A 17,915-nucleotide genomic window follows, 5' to 3' on the forward strand; every position below is an offset into this window, starting at 1 on the left:
TGTTGACAATGCTGCTCTTGGCCTGGAAAAGCAGGGAAGTGACCTATGCAGGCACCTGTGTGTTCAGACTTTCCTGTTGGGTAGCAGGAGTCGTTTTAGCAGGATACAGTCCAGTTTCTGACACTGGCAGTTTGACAGTCAAATCCTGGCAGAGACACACTAAACTATGGACTGAAGGAAACATCGAAGTTAGCATAATTGCCACTTGGAGTTTTAAGTAAACAGGTCTTCAGCTCCCATGGTATTTCATTTGCCCTGCAGCAGGCACTTAAAATCCTGGCAGCTGTGCAGGTACCAGCTACCCTATGAGCAAGGAAAGTTGTTTTTTTTCCTCCTCCAACTACTTTTCCCCCATACCCAGCTCATTTGCTTACTAATGAAAGCCCAATGCATCCATTGCCTGGAAAATAGGGAGGTCCTGATTCTACTCATCTTCTGTCAGCCTCTAATTGTGTATTCCTCAAAACATTCTGGAAAACATCCCTTAAGAATGGTTTTGAAAACACAGAGCTTATTTTTCTTCGACCAGTATTCAAAGGCTCATTCCAGCCTCCAGCTAACCATTGTCACAGATCCTTAAAGACAGTCACAAACCCACTGACAGAAGTAACTCATGGCTCTGTCCACATTTTGTTTCTAAGTTTGGAAACCTCTGTTGTCACCTTGTCAATAAAATCAGTAACCTGGTTCAAGAGTTTAGAAAAGCTCATAGTTACTGAGTGCCAATACAGATATACCTGACCCACTTCTCACAGTAACGCCAGGGGAGAAGCCACCCAGGCCAGCTGTCCATAGATAAAGGAGAGGAGGGGAACAATTTGGGTTTTAATACATATGGCAAATTCTCTAACCACTTCTACCTTAAACTGACAGTATAGTCACATCCATTGTGGCATTACTAAAGTTACTTGATTAAAAAGCAGAAGAGGCAAAATTGTTGTCAACTGATTATGACACATTCGGCTTCAAAATTAGTCTGTCATGTCATAAAAGAACATTTTTTCATAAAATCATCTGTTCCACAAATACAGCTTACAAAACCTGTTTCCTATGAGGCAAACCACATTCACCTCGTGCCTTACTCTGACCGAAAAGTTGCTGTAGCCAAAGCAGCAACCCAGCTGCTCTGATCACATCATGACTGCAGCTCACACTTCCAGTTAGTCATTTCCCAATGTCTTCTGTTAGAATAGAAATGTGCTAGCTAAAAGTTACCTCAACAACAACAAAAAAGCCCACAGAAACACCTGCTGTGCTATAACGCTTAAGGCGCCAAGGTTCATTTGGGAGCTCAGTTGCTCAGCCGTGACATTTTGCAATTCCTAGTACTGCCCTCCTGAGGTTTTCTCGAAAATCATTCCACCAAACAACTTCCCTGGATGACCACGTGCTGTCTTCCCGAAGCTCTACCACACAGTACAAATCAAAACCTCAGAATTAACAAAATGCCATACATTAAATCTTCTTACAGCACCAAACAACCGCAGCACTCTCAGCACTGCTCACAAGTGAGAGCTTGGCGCTGGACCAGCCCACACTGCGCATCAGTGACTGCAGAAACCCACAGCTCTGTCTGCACACAGCTGACTCAAACATCAAAACAACATGAAGTTGAGTCTCTAACAACAGTCTGGGTAGTCCCACACCTGGAAATTGTAACATCTAATTTCTTATCAATTGTCCAGAACAAAATGTATAAAAAAACCCCACAACTAAGGCAAACCAGAGCAAGAACTGTATCTGTTCTGTTTTCTTTACATTTTCAAAGTACTCTTTCAATCAGTATGAGATTAGCAAAGCAGCACATACAAAACAGTTCAAGGAGAAAGGAATAGACAAGATACATTCACAACAACTTGCAAAAAGCAGTGAAACTTTATTTGTAAATAATGCTGGGCCCTATTTAGCAGGCCTAGCAGAAAAAAAGGGACACTGCGCTACAGCATAGGAATGTCCAAATCTGGTTTTGAACAATGGATAACATAATAAAGTTTCATTTCAGATCTCAACATGTTAATTCCTATCCTGAACAACAGCATGTTGGCAATCTAAAGGAGCAAAGTACGACCAAGTTCAGCTGTAGCTGGAACGTGCCATCCCACTGTCCTCTGCTAAGAACAGCATTCCGGTGAGAGAAAGAGAGGGGAAGGAAAATGGGTCATTTCCTTTGTTCCTGTCAGGATGCAAGAAGTAAACTGCGAGGAACAGGCAGACTGGGAGCTTCTTAATAGGAACCAGCACAAAGAAAGCACTACCAAACATGTACAAAGAGCGTTTCCATATAAGGGTATCAAACAACATTTTCAAATAATCACTTTGGAGGGACCTTACAACCATCTCGACAAGCAGAACAGCCCTCCTGATTTCTCAGATGAGGCTTCTTTCTTTCCATCAGAGGCTATATAACTCAGATACTTTTTTGGCAGTATTTAATAAAAGCAGTGAAGACTTAAAAAGGTTTCCAAGTGCTGGAAGTGGTCTCAACAACATCAGCATTCTGAAGTCACTTTTCAGACTTAAAGCAGACAGAAACACCGAGAATATGTCAGTAAACCACCAGTACTTGTGGTTTCTCACTAAATGAACTACAAAAGCCAAGGAAGAAATGTTAAATACTGAGTCAAACCGATAATAATAGAAAAAATGACATGAATCTGTGAATCACTGAGTTCTAACAAGCATGTCCAGCAGAGGCTGTTCCGTGTGCCATGCTTCATTCCTGGCACGTCCTCACCTCCACTGCGGGAAACCCCCTCCCCCCCACTCCCTCTAGATCAACAATCCCAGGTGATTTCATTTTTCCTCATTAGAAATAGATATTATCAGTTGAAGGAATCATCTTTTACACACTAACAATTCTGCTTTATTCTTATTCAGTCTCATTTCCACCAAATACGGAATTAACAGAAAATGCAACAACCCAGCTGTGACCTTTGCAGACACACTACTCTAAGTGTGAGCCACAGCTCTGGCTTGGAACTGATGTTCAGTGCTCATAAGTTCTACAGACTTTCTTCTGGTATTGTATTTGAACCAAGGAAACTGTACGGGAATTACTACTGGGAATGCATCAAAATTTGGAACATGCATGTGACTTAACAGCACACATGTGCACAGCAACAGGAACAAGCACTAAACTGTAGTTCAACCACCTGTACGAGCACTATTCTTAAAAGGCCAAGAAAAAGCAATGCATAAACCTAAAGCTCTAATCCTAAAAGTTCCATTTCAACGCTAACATATGACTCTAAACAACTTCTTTTCGTAGTGTTTTTTCAATTAATCCGATCACTTGAAACACACAAAGGATGCAGTGATACCGTTCTTGTAAATGATCAGTTATAGGGACGATGTTGTCCCTATGCGAGGAGCTTTTGACAGTATTTTTGCAGAGTTACTGTGTCACAAAAATACTTTTAAACAGACCTGTAACTGTGAAAAGCAGGGGCTTTTTTAAATTAAAAAGCTAAATATATTAGCCACAGTCACTCATCAGGAAATAGGCAGCTCTGCCTCACACCCGCAGAGCATAAATATAATTGTGTACATACTGGCAACGCACAGCAAACTGTTAAGTTTGTCTTTCAATCACTTCCACGTCACGCTTAAGTCTCATGATACCATCACGTCTCTGACCTACACGTGAACAATAACTAAAGACGGAAAAACCAAAAAAACAAGAAAAACACCACAAAAAGAAAACCCAGGAAAGTAAAGCACTGGTTCGGTCTGTGGCCAAAGCAGGTACGCGTCGCTCTGTGCATGCCCCCGCCGCATCCCCGGCTCCCGGCAGCTGCAATCCCATGGTGGGTGCTGCAATTTTAAAAGCATCCGAGGAATGCCCAGTGGAGACAGCACTTCCTGCTCCATCCTCTCCTCGCATCTCCGGCTACCCCAGCACCGCGGCCTTGTCCACATCTCAAATTAATCTCTGCCTTGTTTTAAAAACAAATCAAGGTGTGCGCGAAACGGCCCGACCGCGGCGTCCCGGGGCTCCTGCCCCGGTGCGCTTCTCCCGTCCCCACACACCGGCTACACAAACCTCGCCGCGAGCGGCGGCGGGAGGCCGGACCGAGGCCGGACCGAGGCCGTGCCCTGCAGGGGGCGAGCCCCTGGAGCGCTCTGGGGGCGGAGGCGCCGCCAGCGCGGAGGACGCGGCCCCTTCCCGGCGCTCACCTGAGGCCGCGGCCGCTCCCGCCGCCAGGCCGCGATCCGCCGCTCCCGCCCCACAGCCCTCCCGCATCCCACAACCCACCGCGGCAGAGTGCCCGCCTACCTCGCGCCACTCTATGGTCCGGGCCGTGCCGGAGACAGCAGCGAGAGGCGGCTCCGGGAGCAGCAAGAGGAGGGACAGAGCGTCCCCCGCCCGCCTCAGCGGGCGCGGCCATGGCGGCTCGCGGGCCGAGGCCGCCGGCAGACTAACTCCTGCGGTGCCACATCTACACGGAATGGTTTGGTTTCTGTTTTCTACCCAAACGTCGTTGAACTTTAAGATTGCTCCACCTACAGCAAGTTTTAGCGATATTCCTCACTGGAAAACCTGGCTGGTGTGATAACCGGGGGAAATCGAGCTTAAACTTTGTGCTCTTTGATTGTAATGCAGTATGTAACACAACCCTGTTTAGTTTTCAGATGCTCATTCACACATGAAGCAAATTCCTCTCCCGAACATTGTGCAAAAAATCCAATGTACTTGTTTTACTTTCACTATTCTCTTTCCTCACAGCTTTCCCTCTGGTTCTGTGAGAGCCTTGGTCGCTGTCATCGCTGCGGAGCTGAGTGCGATTCTCACCTGCAAGTTCTCTGAGGTATCAGGGGCTCCAGCGGACATAAACCTGGAGTGTAAAAGATACCTACAGTCAGATTACAGAAACAGATCGCTTTCTCGTGGGGAAACAGCGTGACATAGCCCAAACTCTAAATGCAACACTGTCAAAACTAAAACGCTATTAGCAGAAGTACCGGTAAGGTTTTTTCCAACTTTTCCTGCTGCAAGAACTGTTCAGGAAAGTTTCTAGAAATCCATCCACACATTTTGAGCGGGCAATTTGCATGTATGGCCTAGTAGCAAGTATTTTGATTTAAAATTCTGAATACCAAGAAACGCATTCCTGTTTTGCCTATATTCCCGTCCATTAAGCAAACTGGGTTGCAGCTCACAACAGGAAAATGTGGAAGTGAAACAAATGCTGCTGAAGGCAGACTGGCATTATTTGCAATCACATTGTGCTGATATTATCAGCTGAGCATTGATGTGATCTGAGTAAGAACAGGATAAAAGCCAGTGAAAGTACAAGCAAGTTCCACTTCCTAGGACAAAATATAATGTTATAACTCAAAGTTCTGATACACACTTCTTTGCTGGAGGAGTTAAAAGATGCCATTTCAGTCTTCTTTAGAAACGAAGGTTTTATTTTTAAATATTCAATGGATTTCCATATAGGTGCTTTGTACTATCACCAAAGGAACAACTGTGGCAGTTTTTCTTTCACTAAGTTAGAACACTGTGATGGACACAAGACTTTGCACACATGCACTGTTATTACAAACAACTGTTTAGTTAATTTGCAGAAATTTTAAGAAATTAGCACAGACAATGCCAACCTACAGCCTGTCATCTGCCATCTCCCCCAGTCAGGTGGGAGCTAGTGCTTTCCCATGACTGTCACTCCTTTCCTTTGGCAGGATTTAGTGCAAGGGGTGAAACAGCCTCCAGAAATTTCAAATCCTTCACTACTGAGGTACACCAATATTTTTCCCAAGTCATGGCTGAATCGGATCACTGACCAATTGTCACACAAAATGTTCCGGGAAGCCACAATCCTCCCCAAAAGGTTCAATTAGGCCAGAAAGTGATGTAGGGAAGGGCACTTGGGGTAAGAGCAGAGGTCAGTCCTAGCCAGTGCCCTGCCTCTGCAGTGCCCAGGAGCAGATGCTTTGGAAAAGATAAAAGTAGCACCGTGCCTGTATTTCCTCCCAGTTTCCGGCAATCTGGGGCTCAGCAGCTTCCTGAGCCAGAAGTTTTATCTTGATAGTTCTCTCTTCCATGAATTTTTCTTCTTGCTTTTTGAACCCATCCCAACTTCTGGCATGAAAGAGCGTCCTGTGACAATGAGTGCTACAGTGCATTACTCACTTGATGAAAACGTACTTCTGTTACTTTCGAAACCTGTTACGAGACTCGTTACGGTACTGCGGTTTACAGGAATGCCAGGCAGCAGAACTGAAGCTGTTTCGGATGTGAGACTGAGAAATGCTGCACTGCAGACACCTACAGCAAATGCAGGCCCCCCCAAACACGTGCTGCATGTTTGTCATTTCTCACACCAGTATTAGCAGAAGTGCAAACAGAAGAAATGGTTGTACTGAAGAACACTGGTTAAATAGTCTAGAAATGTTCATGCTGTGAACAGCAGTCTGACTGTGATTCACTCATTCCCAGAATTATTATTTTAAAAATAATTCTGTTTTTTTTTTCCCTTGGAAATTCCAATGCCTTTTATTAAAGTTCCTGGTACATCTAGGTTTACACTATCAAAAGCACAAAAGTCCTTCCTTGAATTCAAATCTCAACTTCGTGTAGAGTCACATCTTAGTGAGAAATACCTCATGCATTCAGCAAAAGACATTATGTGCCTTTTGTTCCAGTCCTTACCAGAGAAAATGGTGATATTGATTATAATAAAATAAATACAACCATAAACTGAAACCTAAATTGAGTTTTAATAGATAAACCAACTCCACACTCCTTGGCATTACTTCCCTTAAGATATGCTGCTTAAAACTGTCCTTTTTTTTCAGTTGTGAGATCCCTTTTAACTTTATTTTCTTTCAGTGCAATCTTTTCCTCACATAGATGAATGTTTGGATTTGAGCCTAAAATTCTGTGTGATTGCTGTAATGGCTGCACTATAAAAGCAATTCATGGAGATATTGACTCACTACTGTGAGACACTGACCATCTTGAATTCTCCCAATCCTCCCTGGAGATAAAACTGCCCAAGGCCTGATTAAACAACTTAATCACATACATAAATCCTTTTCATTTCCGTAAGATTTCAGTTTGCATTTGATTCAAAATATTTGTGTGTGCTTTGCCAAGTTACAGTACGTGGCTCCAGGTCCAAACCTTCAAGAAATAAATCTGCTGCACACTGTGGGTGACATCCTCTTTTAAAGGATTACCAGAGAAAAAAGTACTTTGAATGTAGCTAGTGTGAATGTCAGATACCATAATTTAGATATTCCCTGGGATAATTTGTAGGATTTGGGTGTGCTGAAAGACAGAAATTTAAGGGTGAAGTTCCCATTGTCTGTTAGTGTTTGGTAAACTGCTGATTTGATCAAAATACTCTTCTGTGTAGGACTTTATCTATGGAATCACCAACAGGTGATTCCCATTTATCTATGGAATCATCATTCTAACATCTGAAATTTCCTCTGTTTTTGCAGACATGCTGCAGCAGGAATCAGAGATGTCAGGTCCAGGGAAGGTTGGTCTCACTGCTGAGCCCTTCTGAGGTCTGCAACTCAGAGCTGGAGCTCGGGCAGGGTACGAACAGGTAGCCACCATCTGTGCATGCACCAGGATTTACTGACACAGGCTACTTTACAAGTAGGAATCCATACGAAAATCTGCAAAAGACATGTAAGTATTTTCCCTTGCTGCAAAAAGCACCCAAGCTTCATTTTCAGTGACACACTACAGGAAATGAAGACTGTTTGATTCATAGTAGTTTCAGAGGAACAGAAGTGTTTCTTTTGCATTTACAAGCACGTACAAGCCCTCCTTTTCAAGATGCTACTTAGGGCAATGAAGAAGCAATAAGAAACACCTACAAATATTCTCCAGTGTAAGAGACATTTTGCATCTTTTCACCAGTAACAGCCATCCTTCCTCTTACTGAAAACAAACTTCCCTTTTAAGAAAGAAATCAGGATTGACCAAACAGATGCGTGTTATTCCCAGAAGCAGAGCTCATCTAAGACGTGCAGGGGCTGCAGTGCCAAGGTGTCCCAAACCTTCCAAACTTCTTCTCAGCAATGCACATTTCTTGGGAAACTTGATAAATATACTACATTTCCCATCACTAACCCTGAATAGTGTTCAGTAACTTCATGGTCATGTCTTTACTAATTACTTTCAACATCTGCAAAGTATATTTAAAACAATGGCATTTCTCTTTACTGACGCTGCTCTTTACAAACTGACATCTGATGTGATTTCCCAAGAATTGCATCGGAAAGAGATCTACCAGGATCCTGGTACACCACAATCTGTGGAAGGAGGCTAACTCTGGAAGAGGACAAAATTAAACTACTTTTGTCCTGAAGGAAACACGATGTAGAATGAACCATTAGGCATGAAACAATGTGTATTTCCTATAGGTTCCCCCCCCACCCTGCCTATCCAAGCTTTAATATGTTATGTTCTCAAGATCTGTCCATAGCATTAAAGAGAAATATTTGAAGTGGCATGGCCTAAGCATATATTCAGTGGGATCTGCTGATGAGCAGGATGATCAAACTCTTTATATGCTTGTCTACGTGACATTCTAAACTTTGGGAAAGGGCCTTCATTGCCCATATTAACTGCCCTGGAACATCATTAACATGGGGTTAATGGCTGTCCAGTGACACCACAGTGTTCTCTGGAAAGCTAAATGGAGAAAACAAGGTGCTGAAGGGTTGGCTGCACAGCAGCTCACCAGGGCAGCCCAGCTGGTCCTGAAATGTTCTCAGCAGGGTGTGCTTCAATAGAGAGACATGAAGATCAATTCCAACACTCGGAAGTTTGAAGTGCTGCTCCAGAAGTTTGTGTGTAAAGAAATTCAAGCAGGGGGATGTGGAACTTAGTTCTAATGATGGTTTACCACTACTGTTTTCCTCATTCAGTGAGGAAAGTGCCTGTAACACTGTCTCAGCATTCCAAACGTGTGTAGCTCTGGCTGCATCCAGGCAGAGGGTGTGTGTAAAGAGCAGAGACTGATACAGGGCTAGGGCCACTGTATCTGGAAAGGGATATGCAGCAGCAAATATATGAAGGCTGGAAGCACATTCATTATTCTTTCAGTGTTTCTCCAGCTATATATATATATCTGTTTCATTCCTTTCTTTTACCTGAGTCTAGCCATATCACCACTGAGGGGGAGCAGGGCATCCATTCCTTATTCCCAAAGAGCAGCAGCAACACTTGTACTAAAAAAAGCGTTGGATTCTACATCATTAGCACCAGTCATTGAGAATACTACTTGTTCTTGCTCAAAAGATGATATAAGAGAACAAGTGACAATTTTGTGTTAACTACTTCAGCTTATTTTCAAAATAAATCATCTTGAAATAGATCCTGTGGTGAAATTGTGCACTCTCATTTTGTAATAACCTGCTCATTTGACAAGAACTCATTTCCTATGTGCCAGTCTTCTGATGTGTCACACTGAAGACACATTGGCACTGCTGACATGCAAGAACTTCCTGGAGCCCTATCCTAGTATGGAATCTCTTCTGTTGGGAAAAAAGTTGCACTTTAAATGATAATTCAGAAAGAAGTAATCTTTGCTGAGAAACCTCAGACTTTCTAAATAAAGAACAGCCTTTGCCTAACCCTTCTGTGTTTGTAAATCTCCCTGCCTTTATTTCAGCACTAATTAGAATACAAAATATGGCACAAAATCTATCTCTAATAGGATTCCTAATTCTTCACCTTTGTTTATGTCTGATCCAAAAGTTATGGTAAGCTGTCTCGAGATCATTGGGCTTTTAATTAATCTTTTGACTCATACTCCATCTTATTCACACCAATAATACAAGGTTTGTGCATAAGATTGATCCCAAGTGTCATTTTCCCTCTGTCTTCCAGATGCTTAATATTTTAGGAATTAGAAAGAGCAGAAGCACTTAGGTGGGGGACACTCCACAAATTATAAACCAAGTGTGCTCTGCACACTACATTTCAGGTCCAAAGGCAAATCTATCCAAACACTGGTGGTGGGAGGCCTCGGGGCTGAGCAAAGCCCTGGCAAGGCTGGAGGGCTGGGCAGAGCAGGTCTGTGCCATGGGACAGGGTTCATACAGCAGGACAAGCAATGCTGGTGAGAGCCTGGACCCCCCATTCACAGCCCTCCCAATAACTCTGCGCCTGGTGTTTGTCCTGATTGTCAGGAAAGGAGCAAAAACACAATCACCTCTAATCCCAAAGCCCCTCTTGCTATAGTATGGCTCCTGTGCAATTGTTCTCAGCTTGAATACCACTTCCGCCCATTTTCACAGGCTGTAAAGCCCCCTATGCATCCCCCTAGAATAATTTAATTAATACATAGCTGAAGCACGAATAGATGTAATGACAGGAATGGTCATTTGTTAAAGAGCCACTTTGCTGCAAAAACATTGTGCCTTTGAGTTTAAAGGAATCCAGACTTTTCCAGCAAGGGTTTAACTTACAAGGAGGGATTTTCTTTACTTAACAACCCAAATAAAACATCATGCTGGTTTGTACTTCCATTTAAGAAAGTAGAACCTTTTCATTTCTGGGAGTTTAATTTCCAGTGTTTTGACATTAACACCATCAGAAACCACAACGTGCTGATGCTGATGGGGTCCTCAGGCCCCCCAGCAGCTCTGTCAGTCAAGGTACCAGTAAGTCAAGTAAGCAAACCTGTGAGCACCTTGCACCGGTGGTCTCATTAAAGGTAGTCTGTGCAACAGACTTTTAGGATCAGAAAATAGAGTAATTAAAAACAGAGGTTGTTGCCAGTAACCAGGATAAAAGCTAACATCTGGGGTAATGAAAAGAAGCAGACAAAAGTGAAATACCAGGAATGGAAATGCCTCTAAGCAGAAAGGTTCGGTTGCTCTGTGATTATTAAGCATGTATTTCCCCAGAGAAATAATTGCCTTGGATTAAGTGATTTGTAGGAATCAGTTGCTGGGTTACAGGTAGCAAGGGAAGGTGGGGTGAGGGTTGCAGAGGTAAAACGAGCCATGGGCTGGTTTCCTTTCTCAGCCCAAAGACCCAGGCAGCTGCGCCAGCCCCATGAGTGCCTCCCAGCCAGCACAGGAGCACACACAGGCCATGTATCAGAGGAAACTCAGAGTTCCGTGCTCCCGGGCAAGTGGCAAGGGTGGGGCTTTCCTGTGCTTATGGGCATTTCTCTCCCCTTTCTTAATTGTTCTTCTATGCTGTTCTCTATATAATCATTATTATCATCATAAATACAGACATTATTCAGTTTCAGCCTGTGTTCTGGGTTTCTTCCTGTTCACCTCTGAGATATCTCTGTCTCTGTGGATGGTTCTTTTGCACATTCTCCTCTCCCTGACACCAGGGACTCTTCTGAGTGATTGTAAGCAGCCTCAGTTTGACAGACTGCACAGCCCCAGTCACACATTCCTCCTGGACTTGCACACTGGAATTTGCAGTTTTGAATAATGGAAGTAAACTGTATCTATTTTATATACAACTGGGAGAGGAGATAAATCCTCTAAACTCCGTTTACCAGGCGGCCTTTGTTAGGAAGACATTTTCCATGCTAGAAATGTTTACAGCTCCTCAGGCAGAGATAATCAAAAGGCTGCAATCATCCTGTGTCAGCATGTCCAACTCCATGACGGTCCACAAGCTCCTGATGTTCTTGTATTTCTTTTTTTGGGTGTCGTGTGGCTATTTGGTGTCTTATGGCTAAAGTTCATCTTCTGGTTGTTAAAAAAAGGAAGTCAAAGGCCATATCCAGTGTGCTGTGACCTTGTTGTCATCCTCCTGTTACTACACTGGGGTCCTCTGCTGAAGTCACCTGTCAGGATGTGCACAGGGCATTGCTCCTTGTTACCTCAGCAGTCACATCCTCAGCTGTCAATCCACGTGATTCCTTTAACCTTTGCTTATTTTTTCTTCTGCTGCTTCTGCTTCACATGTGGACCTTTCCATTAATGCTGCATTCATATCAGTCTTAAGATTTGGATCACAAACCTCTGCATGCCACAGTATGTGCTGTATATTTTTGTACAACAGAGAAAACCGCTTATATAGGGGCAGGAAATGTGCTCTTTTCAACTCTGTGATCTTCTCTACACTGGAAGGACACTTTGGGCTAACTGAAACTAAATCTAGTCAAACCAATTCAAAAGTCACTGTGAACATAACTTTCAATTTTGTCTAAAACATCTAAACTTACTGCAATCAAAACAAGCTTTTCTCAGGACACCCAGTGCAAAGCCACTGGAACACAGCTCCTCGTGGGTGCTGTGAGGCAGCTGGTGAGGTCTGTTCTCTTTCTCCAGCTTCTGTAATTGCAGCATTCACACCACAAACACTCCCTGCATCTGCCAGCTTGGAGGGCTGAGACCTGCTGCTGGCTGCATGGGCTGAACCAAGGCTACTTTGCGAGAACAATCCAGGACACCAGCAGTCCACGAAGAGACTGTAGCAATTACAGTGTCTGCCCGGTCTGATGATAAAACCTCTTGTAAATACAGCATTTTTGACAGGGCCATGTAACTCGTTAACATACCATAAAGATTCAAAATGTACTCGAACAATTAAAACACTAAAGTCAGGTTTGGAGTCTTTGTGAAAACATGTATAAATTGTATGCCTTGCTCTTGGCACCAGGATCAGAGCAAACAGAGTTTCATGCCTGGTGTAAGCGAAGAGCAGTTATTCTTCCTGGACCAAACTAAGAATCTGTCTACTGGTACTGACAGGTGACATGCAGATCCCATATGCAAAGTGCTTCCAATTTTCAGGGTGGTTCCTAAGCGTTTGACAGTGTTTTCTTAACTTTTTGCCTGACAGAGTGTGCAGGAGAGAGCTGTGTCTGTCCATCAGTGCTCAGTCTTCTGAAAAATGATCAATTACACTCTGATAACCAGGACTTCCACACTGCTGGGTGCCTGTATTGGCAAGACTTCTCCACAGGTCTGGCTGCGGACTTTATCAGTAAATAGGAAATACACAGATAACGGCACTGAAAGGAATTTGAACAGCCGAAATCCGAGACAAGATGCCTCCCGCCCCACGCTTAACTGGGAACGGGCAGCCGTCCCTGCGAGCTCCTCCCGGAGCAGGGTGCCGGGGAGAGCAGAGCGAAGTTTCCCAGCTCCGGCGGGACCCCTCGAGCAGCAGGAAGGGCCGGACACCCGCCCCCTGCCCCCCCTGGCCCGGTGCCGGCCCCGGCCCGCAGCGGGCGGTGCTGCTGCCGGGCAGGGCCGGGCGGGCGGGACGGGGGCGGAGGGCGGGCGCCCCGCGGCTCCTCATAAAGCGCTGCCCGCGACCGCGGCGCTCAGACCCGGCTCGGCAGCCGCCCGGGGCAGCGCAGCAGGTCCGCCGCGCCCTCCTTCCTGCGGAGCCCGTGGGACAGCGGTGTCAGCAGCATGACTTCGGCGGCGGTGGAAATTTTGGGGCTGGGACTAGGCATCCTGGGCTGGGTGGGGGTGATCCTGGCCTGCGGGTTGCCCATGTGGCAGGTGTCGGCCTTCATCGACGTGAACATCGTGGTGGCGCAGACCATCTGGGAAGGGCTGTGGATGAACTGCGTGGTGCAGAGCACGGGGCAGATGCAGTGCAAGGTGTACGACTCCATCCTGGCGCTGCCGCCCGAGGTGCAGGCGGGCCGGGCGCTCACCGTCATCGTGGCACTGCTGGGGCTGGTGGCGCTGATGGTGACCGTGGTGGGCGCGCAGTGCACCAACTGCATCCGGCCCGGTAAGATGAAGTCCCGCATCGTGATCGCCGGCGGGGCCATCTACATTCTCTGCGGGGTCCTGGTCCTCATCCCGCTCTGCTGGTTCGCCAACATCGTCATCAGCGACTTCTACGACCCCACCGTGCCGTCGTCCAAGAAGCGGGAGATGGGGGCCGCGCTCTACATCGGCTGGGCGGCCACGGCCCTGCTGCTCTTCGGGGGCTGCCTCATCTGCTGCTGCTCCTGCTCCCAGCGCGACGAGACCTCCTTCCCCGTCAAGTACTCGGCGCCACGGCGGCCCACGTCCAACGGCGAGTACGACAAGAAGAACTACGTCTGAGCGGGGCTGGCCCGCTCCGCAGCCCCGCGGGGCACGGACAGACGGCTGCGGGCCGGGAGCGTCTGCGGGGAGCTCCAGCGCTCCCCTGCCTGGAGGCTTTTCTTAACGGGGACCCCCGTGAAGCGGCGGCCCTAGGCAGGGCAGCGCCCGCTGCCCTCCAGCCCGGCTCCCCGGCGGGTCCGGCCGCTCCGCTGCGGGCAGCGCCGCGCTCGGCGCCGCCGGCTCCCGGTACTGACCGACCGCGCTGCCGGGCGAGCAGAGCCCTCCGCGGGCGAGCAGAGCAGCCGAACCAGCGTCTCCCCCGCCCGGGGCGGCCGGGGGAACCAAGGAGCTCGGGCGAGGCACGGCGGCGTTTACCGGGACGCCCCGTCCGGGCTTCGTCGCCGCCGCCTGCCCGTCCGGCTCCTGCCGCGGGCCTCGGCCCTTCCCCGGCGTTATCGTGACACTTGTGAGTACTTTACCGCCCGCTGTCGCTGCCGGTGCCTCGGGGCACCGCCTGACTGCTGGCACCGGGCGTCGGGTGCGCCCTGTAGCCGAGGAGCAGCTTCCCATCTCCGTCATCTCTCCCAAAAGGCTTCATTTGGCAGTTCCCGCTCGGACTGATAAGGGAGGGGGTTGATCTATTTGGGCAAATAAAATAGGGATTCTGTCCAAAGCATGACACTAACCTTGGTCCTTAATCCCGCAAGCAGTAACTGTTTGGAGAAAGTTACTTGACTTTCTTCAGTTGTTTCAGTCCCTCAGTGAAATGTATTGGTCTGTGTATTTGAAACCTTGAAAGAGATTTCAGGTAGTTGCTGTCCTTTAGTGGAGTACAAATCAGATGACACTGAGTTGCCCCTTGAGGTTCTTCATCTCTTCTCCTTCTTCAGCTTATGCTCTGTTTTTACTTGAATATGAACTCATTGCCAGAATTATTCGAGGACTAGATTAAGAAATCTAGGAGATCACTGTATGTCCTGGCTCCAGCAGGGCCTCTGCTCCTCTCATCTGCACTACAGGAGACTGGAAACATAAAAACTGCCCCAGATGCTGATGGTTGGGGGGAATGATGCCTTGGTGGCCTTCTTGCCAAGCTCTGCTTGCTGCCAATTTTGAAATGTGTGTTCAGTTGGACATGCACTTGGTTGGCTCCCCACCATGATTTTGTTAACACGTGCTTTCCTTCATTTACCAAATCAAGCAAAAAATTGCTAGAAGAATTTTACCAAAAATATCTTGACTGAGACTTTATGCCAGGTGATCAGTTGTGAAGTCATGACTCTCAAAGCTCTCAGCTCCTCTGCATTGCCTTGGTAATACTCTGCAGACTGGAAGGAAGATGGTTTGGGCAACATAACTAATTTTCCTGAGCTCAACACCTCCTGAACTTCACCACAGCCTGAAATACTAGCTTACACTTCTTCATTTTACTCTGCAGAGACAAACCTTTTTAAGGGAGGGGCTTAAGGGAATGTGTGATACTCCTCCAATCTAATTCCTTGTAAATCCACACAGGATTATGCTACTGACGGTGGCAGCATCAGCATTGCCGTAAGATTTCTACCAAGAGTTAGCGAGGAAATGTGCTGTTTATACTCCTCAGAGAGCAGCACTACGACCTCATAGGTTCTCACAATCACGTACCAATACAGTGCACACCTGACCTGAGCATTAACTCTTGCAGCTTTCTGATAACACCAAACTTATGGACTAACCATAGCTGTGGGTCTGACAGATTTACATTGACTCTGTTCTTGCCTTGCTTAGCAAACTTAAAACCCTGGAGGTATCAACAATTCACAAACTGGAATAAGAGACTAAAGCCTTGCCTCTGCAAATTTTGATGTTGAATATTGAGCACATGATTTACCCTCTTGAAGATAACTGCTTTTGTTCTTTAAACACACAAATAACAGGGTCTGTTTTATCAGACAATACAAAAGCAGAGCAGTATGTCTACAACTACTTCGCTATAACAAGGTGCAGTTCTAATGCTGTCTCCCTTTAAATAAAAGCTGTAATATTGTTTTTATGATGTGATATGTAGTTTTGGTACAAGAATGAAATGTTCTGTATTTCATCATTGCAACTTTTTAAAAACAGTATAATCTTGTCAACTGTAAATGTATTTAAATGCATCTATTTTACAAGAAATCTACCAAAGTTGGCTTGATATATGGTTTGGTGCCTTTATTTGTTTCATGACTACTTTATTTTAAGTTATAACATCCAACTGTATTTGTCACCCACCCTCACCCTCGCTCAGCTCTCTGGTCTCTAGAAAATGAGTCCACAGATACTAGCTGAAATCCTGGACCTCACTCTCTTTTGTCTCAAGTTAAAGAACTAAACCCCATTGACAAACGTCTGCATGTCTCTGAACAGTAGAGCCTTCAGAAGTGCTGCAGAATTTGCGGTCTGACCAAAAGATGAAATCTTTCTGGACAATGCATCACTAGCATTTAAAATCAAAACTCGTGTCTTTGGGAGGGGGAGGGAAACCCACGCCTTAGAAGGGAATTTTAACAAGCCAAATTTCTTGTATCAAGGCAGGGTTGGATGCTCTTATAACCAAAATCTGAAAAAATTACACAGAAAGACCTCTTGGAAGAAGCCAGTGCTAACTGTGCATGTGCTACTAAACACAGCATCATCCTACCAAAACCATAACTTGTGGCTGAGGTCAGTGGGGCAGCACCCAACAATACTTGCAGGAAGTGGGGTCCATTTTAAAAAATATTTTTGTATTTACTCTCATCCTTCAGTATCCTTAGTTGTTGCTGTGCTTTAAAAGACAACTTGAGAGAATGCTGTTACTGATGTCACTGGCTTCGGGGTAAAAGTCTAAGTTGGTTTTTGCTATGATTTGTTTTCTAAGAACAAAGATCTAGTCCTGAACTTAACTTGGAAGTGCTCAGGATCAGGCCTGAACCTCATCCCAACAAAAAGATAAACCTATAGCACTTGTTTACTATTTTTATTTTGTATTTATGATTTCGCATAAAAATAAAAACATGTAAACCAATCCCTGAACAGGGTCACTGTGCTTTGTGAAAGCCACTGGATTGTTTGGGCTCAGGAAGGTGGGGTGTGATATTGGTGCCCAGAGGGAAATTACCTGGGCTATCTTTGGGGAGGAGAGCTGGGTCACCTCTGGGGAAGAAGGAAGGGCTGTTCCCTTGCCGAACAGAGCAGTCAGCATCTCAGCTCTCCACTGAAGCCTCAGACAAAAGAGAGCAAGTAGCAGCAGTTGGTCTTGTGATGTGAGCACATTAGGAAGTGGAGTGTGAGTCCCAGCTATTTTGGGAACAGCTCTAAGCATGAAGCTTTTAAAGCTTTCAATTTCTACACGTTTAAACTAAAAGGAAAAAATCCCACTGCTTGGATCAGCCCCAACCTGACCTGATACCCTAATTCTTTCTGCCAACTATTTCTTTTTTTTTTTTCAGTGCATTCAAGCTGGGGAAAAACATTTTCACACATGCAGCAGAACAGAATCTAAAAAACCCCCCAAAACCAATAAAGACTGGTATAGTGAACTGTACAGACTAATTGCTAGTGGAGAAATCTGCCTAAGTTATATGACTGCCAGGGAGGACATTCAATATTTTGCAGACTGTTTTTTTTGCAAGATTTTCAAGCTTTGTTCTAACAAACTGTTGCTTTAAAAATTAAGAAAAAACATCTTCAAAGCCTTCATTTTGCAGCATTCTTGCCAGCTCGGTTGAGATTAACAAAAGCTCCTTGCCACCCTCCCATTGCTATGCACATGCTGAGCTGGAAAAAGGGTGTCTGTCGGCTTGGCCTTTGTCCTGCTAAACGAACCATTTCATAGTTATGAATTTGGAAGTAACCTGCAGTTCATACCCTGCAAATCTGGTTAGATCCTGTCTGTGCAAAGAAGGGAAATGCAC

The 17,915-nt window shown here is 45.6% G+C and overlaps 2 protein-coding genes and 1 long non-coding RNA gene across 7 annotated transcripts in view; 2 read left to right on the plus strand and 1 right to left on the minus strand.

The window, feature by feature from the left end:
- The window catches only part of LOC138119033 (septin-2), a 35,411-nt gene extending 31,170 nt beyond the window's left edge, over positions 1–4,241 (minus strand). For 2 of the 4 annotated variants that reach the window (XM_069030474.1, XM_069030475.1), the window contains exon 1: positions 4,177–4,241. The gene's annotated coding sequence lies outside the window, so the exon portion shown is untranslated. Of the gene's footprint in view, positions 1–1,454; positions 1,478–4,042; positions 4,068–4,176 lie in introns of those variants that run through there. The other 2 variants (XM_069030476.1, XM_069030477.1) reach the window with 2 other exon arrangements.
- A 49-nt stretch (positions 4,242–4,290) lies between these two features.
- On the plus strand, positions 4,291–9,344 carry LOC138119034 (uncharacterized). Of its 2 annotated transcripts, XR_011155364.1 has the most exons (3): positions 4,291–4,602; positions 4,727–4,964; positions 7,453–9,344. It is a non-coding gene; the product is annotated as an uncharacterized lncRNA (long non-coding RNA). The 2 variants fall into 2 exon arrangements; XR_011155363.1 differs by having other exon boundaries at positions 4,727–9,344.
- A 3,950-nt stretch (positions 9,345–13,294) lies between these two features.
- CLDN5 (claudin 5) lies at positions 13,295–17,026 on the plus strand. Its single transcript, XM_069030863.1, has one exon. The coding sequence runs from the start codon at positions 13,369–13,371 to the stop codon at positions 14,017–14,019; it is 651 nt and encodes a 216-aa protein (XP_068886964.1). The 5' UTR covers positions 13,295–13,368; the 3' UTR covers positions 14,020–17,026.
- Positions 17,027–17,915: the final 889 nt, after the last annotated feature.

This window comes from Aphelocoma coerulescens, chromosome 15 (assembly GCF_041296385.1).
Source record: "Aphelocoma coerulescens isolate FSJ_1873_10779 chromosome 15, UR_Acoe_1.0, whole genome shotgun sequence".
Classification (NCBI taxonomy): domain Eukaryota; kingdom Metazoa; phylum Chordata; class Aves; order Passeriformes; family Corvidae; genus Aphelocoma; species Aphelocoma coerulescens.